The 8,563-nt window shown below is 36.9% G+C and overlaps 1 protein-coding gene across 1 annotated transcript; it reads left to right on the forward strand.

Moving 5' to 3' along the window:
• Nucleotides 1–581: 581 nt before the first annotated feature.
• LOC109217696 lies at nucleotides 582–3,340 on the forward strand. The gene is made up of 5 exons (XM_019381965.1): nucleotides 582–688; nucleotides 923–1,313; nucleotides 1,631–1,849; nucleotides 2,376–2,563; nucleotides 2,710–3,340. The coding sequence occupies exons 1-5, from the start codon at nucleotides 582–584 to the stop codon at nucleotides 3,338–3,340; spliced, it is 1,536 nt and encodes a 511-aa protein (XP_019237510.1).
• The last annotated feature ends 5,223 nt before the right edge of the window (nucleotides 3,341–8,563 follow it).

Genomic DNA, 8,563 nt, shown 5'->3' on the forward strand with positions numbered 1-8,563 from the left:
TAGTGTTGCTTCGATTCTACAGAAGATCTGTAGGATTTTCTTCCAGTGACGTGTGATGAAACTAGGGTTTGCGAGTGTTGAATCTAAGTTCTGAAATTCAGCTCAATTCTGCTTAATAATGGCGATTGGAGACGATGTGAATATTGCGACAGCTTAAACAAGCAATGGCACGGCTAGCACTATCAATATTCCCATAATTGATCACAATCATCTACTCTTCCTTCAACCAACATACTTCAGGTAGTACTCTAATTTCTCTCCAATTAACTGGATTAGATAACTACGCTTTGTGGAGTAGGTCTATGAGGATTGGTTTGCTAGGCAAGAGTAAACTAGGTTTTGTGGACGACTGATTCCCTAAATCTAAGTTTGCACCCGAAGTGTATGATCAATGGGAGAAAGTCAATGTTGTATTTCTCTCATGGATTATGAATGCAGTTAGATCGGGTCTATTAAGTAGTGAAGTGTATACATCTGATGCTCACAAAGTGTGGGAAGACCTAAAAGAAAGATTTGATAAAGTGAATGGTTCAAGAGTCATCTATCTCCATAGAGAGATTCATACTTTGACTCCAGGGATCATGACCATATCTGATTATTTTTCAAAACTGAGGGATCTTTGGGATGGGTTTGATGCTCTCATGCCCTGCCCTGGTTGTCCATGTCCAGAATCAAAGAAATATGTTCAGTACTTTGAACAACACAGGCTTCTGCAATTTCTCATGGGCCTAAATGAGTCATACTCACAGTCCAAACGTCAAATTATAATGATGTCCCCAATTCCTAGCATCAACAAGGCCTATTCTATACTTGTGGATTAGGAAAGTCAAAGGAGTTTGGCTAATTTCTCCCAAGAATTACAAGTGTCTAAGACAACGGAATGTACTGCCCTTTACAGTAAGAGAACCCCTGGTAACTCCAGAGGCAATTTCAAACAAAGAAGAAGCCAAGTACAGTGTGACTGTCACTACAAAGGACATACTAAGGAAAATTGCTATAAGTTAATTGGCTATCCAGCTGACTTCAAACCTAAGAAGAAAGGAGGAACACCTGGCCTACATTCTAATCATGCTAATGCTGAAGTTTATCAACCAGGAGAAGGGCATCAGATGCAGGTTGGAGCTCAACATGGTAGAGGAGATCACTCTGTGGTGTCTCAGCCTGTTATTATGCCTCAATGCCCTATGATGCCTCAATCTACCACTTATTCTCATCCTTCACCACTTGCACCTATCTCACACAGCAACATTATCAGCAGATTGTTTAACTGCTCAATAAGAGTGCTGAGGAGGCACCATCTTCAACGGCTGCAGGTACTCTGATAGACTTACTATCCAAGTATCTTAATCATAACTAGATAGTAGACACAGATGCCTCAAATTATATGACAGCCAACCGACAAATGCTAAAGAATTATCAGGTTTTACCAAAACATCAAAGAGACACAGTTCAATTACCAATAGGAAATGTAATGACAATATCACATACAAGAAATACTACAGTGCTTAAAAATCAGAATACTAGCGATGTACTATTTATACCTCACTTTAAGTACAATCTCTTATCTGTCTCTCAACATACTAAGGAATTACAGTGCTTAGTGGCATTCTTCCCTAACTGCATATTTCAGGACCTTTACAGTGGTCAGGTGCTGGGGATTGGTAAGGAAGAGTATGGACTCTATCTGCTAAAAGGGAACTCACTCCAGAAATCAGTGCAGCTATTAAATAAATGTGCACACACAACTAATCTTAGTTCTGAGTCTATTAGTTTTGAGTCGATTCACCTATGGCATCTCAGATTAGGACATTCTCCTATTGATGTAATCAGAAGGAATGATGCACCTAGAGTACTGAAAAGTGTAGATTCATATCATTATACTATATGTCCTCTAGAAAAGCAATCAAAGTTACCCTTTCAATTGAGTACTACAACTACTAAGTCAATATTTGAACTATTACATTGTGATATCTTGGGCCCTATAGGGCAGAGGCAGATCTAAGATTTTTAGTACATGGGTGCACTGCTAAAAAAAGGAGGAAAAAATATATTAAGTGGAATTGATCCCTATTCCTCTAAATAAATAACACAACCTTTAACCAAGTGCCCTATTCAGCCTTCTTGGAGGATGGGCGCCAACAATTAATATTATACCAAATATGTACATAAAATATTTAATTTTACAGAGAGACCATGACTTCACATGTCCCACCATTTTACCTATACATCCGCCCCTGCTGTAGGTACCTAGGTATGATGGAAAAAAGTACTTTGTTACTATTGTGGATGACTATACTAGATATACTTGGTTGTTCTTAATAAATTCTAAGTCTGATGCTATAGTGGTTATAAGAAACTTCTTTGCCATAGTGTAGAATACATTTTCTACTACCGTTAAGACACTCTGGACTGATAATGGGAGTGAATTCTTTAGTGCTGAATTCAAAGCATTGATCTCTTCTCTTGAAATCATCCACCAAAGTTCCTGTGTTTACACTCTTCAGCAGAATGGAGTGGTAGAGAGAAAACACAGAACAATCCTTGAAATGGCGAGATCACTCAGGTTCCAGCAACTGTACCTCTGAAGTTCTGGGGTGAATGTGTCAGCACTGCAGCTTACCTTATTAACAGACTGCCCTCTAGAGTATTATATAACAAATCTCCCTATTAAATGCTTTATTTGCATCCTCCTTCCCTCACATACCTTAGAGTCTTTGGATGTCTATGCTATGCATCCAATCCAAAGGAGAATGATAAGTTTGCTCCCAGAGCTCTCCATGCAGTCCTTCCAGGATACTCTTCGGGGTACAAGCTTTACAGTTTGTACACCAAGTCTTTGTTTGTGAGCACACATGCAGTATTTCAGGAACATCTTTTTCCCTTCAAACATATGAAGGATACTAGTACCCCTATATTTTCTGTCCTTGACCTGCTACCATTCGCGGAGGCCTACTTACAGGTTGTTCCCTCACATCCCTATGTTCCTTGTCAAGAATTACACCCTATCACTCCTTTTGTTCCTAATGAACAACAACAACATATTGCCTCTTCACCACATGCTGAGTCTCCTACTTCACCCTTAGAGCCTCAAGACCAGCCTTCTGAACTTCCACCTATTCAGGAGTTAAGAAGGTCCACTAGAGAAGGGAAGCAACTTGCTTGGATACAGGACTATTTCCTGCTGCCAAGAACAATTCTTGCCTATATCCTATCTCCTCCTATGTTTCTTATGTTGATATCAAACTGCCTTACAAGTAGGCCTTGTCAGCATATACAATTATCAGAGAGCCTCATACATTCAGAGAGGCTGCTTTGGATCCAAAATGTGTTGAGGCAATGAACTTGAAATTGCAGCTCTAGAGGCTAATCACACATGGAGTGTAGTGGACCTACCTCCTGGCAAGGTTCCTATTGGTTGTAGGTGGATATTCAAGATAAAATATCATTCCCCAGGGGATTGGTAGCTAAAGGCTACAATCAAAAGTAGGGGCTGGATTATGCAGAGACCTTCTCAACTGTGGCAAAGATGGTGACAGTCAGGTCAATAGTGGCACTTTCAGCATCCAAACACTAATTCATATTTCAAATGGATGTCCATAATGCTTTCCTAAATGGTGATTTGTTAGAGGACGTATATATGCAGCTTCCTCAATGGTTTGTCAGACAGGGGGAGAGTTTGAAGGTCTGCAAACTACATAAGTCATTGTGTGGGATTAAACAAGCACCAAGACAATGGAACAAAAAGCTGACAGAAGCTCTAGTGCAAATGGAGTTTCGGCAAAGTCACTATGACTATTCTCTATTCACTAAGAAGGCGGGATGTGATATAACTATAATCCTAGTGTATGTTGATGACTTATTGATTACAGGTAGTGGTTAACATTTGCTAACTCAGACAAGGAAAGAATTACAAACCAAGTTCATAATGAAAGACTTGGGAGAATTGAGATTCTTTCTTGGCATTGAATTTGCAAGGTCCATATAAGGAATTGTTATGTGCCAAAGAAAGTATGCCTTAGAACTCATTGCCGAATCAGGACTGGGGGAGCAAAACCTGCAGGTACGCCCCTAGAGTTCAACCAAAATATCACTTTTGAGGAATATGACAAGTGAATTCAGAAGGGTACTCAAGAGGATCTCCTCAAGGATCCAGGGCCATATCAGAGACTTGTGGGAAGATTACTCCATCTCACTATGACTCGGCCTAATTTAGGATTTGTTTTCCAAGTACTAAGTCAGTTTATGCATAGACCAAAGATCTCACACATCAAAGCTACCCTTAGAGTGGTGAGATATGTCAAAGAGGCACCCTAGGCTTGTTCATGTCTGCTCAGAACACTAATCAGTAACTGTGACTCAGATTGGGGGGCTTGTGTACAAACTAGAAAGTCAGTTACATGGTACTTAGTAAAGTTTGGAGATGCTCTAATCTCATGGAAGTCAAAGAAGCAAGGGACAATGTCAAGAAGCTCTACTGAAGCTGAGTTAAGAAGCATGGCATCTTGCATAGCTGAGATTATCTTGTTAGTGGGCATGTTCAAAGAACTAGGAGTTGAAACACATATGCCAGTGAAGCTAATTAATGTGTGATAGCAAGGCTGCAATCCAAATTGCAGCCAACCTCATCTTCCATGAAAGGACAAAACACATAGACTGTCACTTTGTAAGAGAAAGAATAATACAAGGTCTGATACAAACTGAGCATGTGTCAACCAACGAGCAACTAGCAGATATTCTTACAAAAGGTTTGGGAAAGGCACAACATGATTACTTACTTCAAAGACTTGGAGTGAAGAATGTGTATTCAACTATCAGCTTGAGGGCGAGTGTTGACCATGGTTTAAGCTAACAAGCTAATGTAACTAGAGTCAAGTTAGCAGTAGTTAGTTTGTTAATATTATTCAGTTAGTTAATTAAGTTCATCAGTTAGTCGGTTAGTTAGAAGATTCTAGAAGTTAGTTAGCACGGTAGATGAGATGTATATATACGTAGTGTACAGTCATTGAATATACAAATTTCAGTTTGTTATTTCACTGAATCATATTCTCTCAGATTAGACTCTTTCTTTCAAGATCATCTCTGCTCCAGCTCAAATGCCATTTCTATGGCAGTCAACAACCAGCAACGCCCAATTGGAATGGGAAAGTGCTACTTCTCAAAGTCTTTTAAGGTATTATTATGAAAATAGGATAAAGAAAGAAAAAGAAATTTAAAAAAGAAAAGAAGAAGAAGATGAAGCAGAACGAATGTTGTTTTATGGACGGTGATGAATTATAGAAAGATAGAATTATTCGTACTTTACATTGCCGGCCAATATTGACGTGATGCTGTGGAACTAGCCCGACTTTATGACAAGCAGCATATACACAAAATGAAAAGGAAAAAAAAGGATCTTTCATAAATAAATAAATAAATGAAAAGAAAAGGTGCATGACGTATTGGTATGTGGTGATATTCATGGCAACGCAGATTATAAAATAATTTCTTAACAACGAAAGGGTGTAATGAGATGATTGAGATTCGTTTAGCCTTTATTAGAGATCCAGAAATTGATTTAGTTGAGTCGGTAAATATCTTAATAATATGAGTTAAACTAAGACAAGATTACACAAGCATATAAAAAATCTAATCGCGGTGACTCAGTTCTCAAATAGTCCTTCGCAGAAATTAATTAAAACGTGAAAGGGAGGAGAGTATTGCAAATTTAAGAAATTACAGTTTTCGAGCATTTTTAGAAAAAATAGTTACTCGATGAGACCCATATTATAATTGAGATAATTTTTTTTCGTATAAACTATAAAACCAGTGATCTAACACGCGGATGTTATTTTGTTCATACTAAGTGGGCGGTTGGACCTAAGAATTGTAAAATTCCAAGAAAGGGTGAAAATTTTTTCCAAGTGAAAATGGTATTTGAAATTTTGAGTTGTGTTTGGACATGAATATAATTTTGGGTTGTTTTTGAAGTTTTGTTGAGTGAAAGTTTTGATAAACAGGTTATTCGCAAATTTTCGAAAATTTTCAAAATGCATCTTCAAGTAAAAAATGAAAATTGTATGAACAAACGCTGATTTCAGAAAAAAGTCAAAATTTTTTGAAAAAAAGGAAAAAATTTCTAATGTCCAAACGGGTTCTAAACAAAAAAATAATAATATAGTAGCTCATTCCTTGCTGTCTTTATGATGTTAATATAATTTATTAAAACTGGCAAAAAAAAAAAAAGGAAAATATATAGGACCCCTTTTAAAGCAGTTTTCTTAAACAAAATAAATAATAAAATATCTTCTATACCTACCTGACATAAAACATAGTACTCCTTTTAACAGAGTAATTAGTTAGGCAAGAATTCATGAATTTTCCAAGCTTAGATGGTTTTGGTATACATCTATTTAATCATGCAAAACCACAATAATTCAATAGCTCAAAGGTCTAAGATTTGCTGATTTGATATAAAATCAGCTTTAGAAAAATGTTTACCTCCTCAACACTAAATTCCACACCTGAAATAATGTTGTTCTTTGAAAGTGCACAAACTGATAAAAAGATAAAGAGTAAAGAATTTTGGTACCTATCTCTAAAGTCAAACAAAACAGTTTGTCACTTTCATTCTTTTAAAACAATCCACGAGAATATTCAAGGAAAATAAAATTGAATGCCAGCATTTAGCTCTTGGGACCAAAAAAGGGGCATATAGAATATATTTTGGGTTTAGAAAAAAAGAAAAGCATATTTTTGGGTGGAGAATCTCAAGAATTCCTATCATATATTCACTTCTAGTTCATCTCTTTCTTGTTACATATTCTGATTATCTGCGCTAAAATTGCCTTTTTAACTAAAGTGAAAATTCGCAAGCGTTTGAGGTTGAAAACAACTAGTACAAGTTTGTGAAGAGTAAGCATCTGGACAATATTTGAGTTGAAGTTGAGGAAAAAAAAAACATTTGAAATTGAAGTTGAAAGGATTTGCAAGTGAAAATTAACCAGCATTTCACTCGAAATGCACATTTAAACCGATATTCTATTTGCAAAAACTCAAATATAGTATTTATGACCAACTAAACTGAGTTTCTTCCGTGGTGGCTCAAACACGGATGTATCAAAAATCACTGAATTAAAGAAAAACAAATAATAGATTTCAAACGCAATAAATTAAATATAATACGCTATTATTCCGAACCCGAGTTCGTTATGGTCAATTCCTAAATTACCTCTGCTTCCAAGTTCCAAGGCTATAAAATCAATAATTCGCAAGACGTTCAAGGTGTTCAAAGACCTTCTAAGACTTCGTAATATATAGTTCAGCGCCAAGGAGTTAGGTGGATTGGAATTTGCGCTCATGAAGTACGGAAATACGTTTAATTCCGTCAGTGTGAGTTTATTCATAATGTCGGTCTCAAACCTGAATAAAGGAGTAGGATTGCGATAGACTGACAGTCAGCGTAAAACTTGTCAATTCATAGTGAATCCTCATAATACAGATGATGAATTGACATAAACGAAAAGAATGATAATTTATATAGCCGCCCCTAATTTGCTTAGGATTGAGGTGTTAGTAGTTGTTGTTGTAGTATGTACAGAAATACGTTTATATACTTATATTTAGCTATTGAACGAACCACTCTTAGTCTCTTCATGTTTGGTTCAGTGATGTTCACTTTTAGATTCAAAACTCGAGTATAATGAAGGGCGAGAATAATATTACTTTCGAGCTAAACACCTCTTTAGACAAAGAGCCATAACTTGCCACAAATGCAACACAATAGTACTGCATGCTAGGAAATAATCCTCCATGTGAACTTAATATAAACCTTATACGTAATTTAAATTGTTAAGCGTGACTACACCTCATCTATATTGGTAACGAATTGGCAGTAATATAGAACTTGTTATGAATCTATAAACTCGTAATTGAAGAGCAGGGGCGGAGTTTGTGGGTTCGGTCGATCCAACCAGCTCTTTTGCTCAAACAATATTATTGTATTAAATATGTACATTTACTAAATTTAGGACCCAGTTAATAACTCTAATCTTATTTCCATCTCTCTAAACTAAATTCCATGTCAAGTCCTCAAACTTTGGTAACTATCTCATTGGCACGGACAACTGGAATAATGGAAAAGGAAAGGACAAACACCAAGCCCACTCATACAAATTAGCGCGACTTATTTCACTTTACTTCTATAGTCTTTTTTATCTAAGACCAGATCTGATTGCCACATCCGTGAAACCTGCAAAATCACCAAACAGCAAGAGCCCAAGAAAGCAAGATCCACTACTCTCACAGGCCTGGCCCGTAGATCTGATTGCCGTAAAAATAGCACGGTCTAGCCAGTTTTCGGATTGGTCATTCAAAAATAACCAGCGCTTACCAAGTCAATGAAAAATAGCCACTATTTTACTGCAACAGAGACCGGTCCAGCATAATATACTGGAGTTCGGTGCACCTATGTATGAACTTCCAGCATATTATGCTGGAACTCCAACACACGGAAAGTTCCAGCATAATATACTGGAGATTCGAGCACTTGTGTATGAACTTCCAGCATATTATACTGGACCGGTAT

This window comes from Nicotiana attenuata, unplaced genomic scaffold (genome assembly GCF_001879085.1).
Source record: "Nicotiana attenuata strain UT unplaced genomic scaffold, NIATTr2, whole genome shotgun sequence".
In the NCBI taxonomy this organism is placed as follows: Eukaryota; Viridiplantae; Streptophyta; class Magnoliopsida; order Solanales; family Solanaceae; genus Nicotiana; species Nicotiana attenuata.

Bases quoted from the DNA above. Each gene is read 5' to 3' on its own strand.
- LOC109217696 (XM_019381965.1), top strand. From the start codon at position 582: ATGACCATATCTGATTATTTTTCAAAACTGAGGGATCTTTGGGATGGG. The intron at 1,314-1,630 runs GTACTCTGATAG...TGCATATTTCAG, and splicing joins ACCATCTTCAACGGCTGCAG to GACCTTTACAGTGGTCAGGT. The intron at 2,564-2,709 runs GTTCCAGCAACT...CACATACCTTAG, and splicing joins GAAATGGCGAGATCACTCAG to AGTCTTTGGATGTCTATGCT.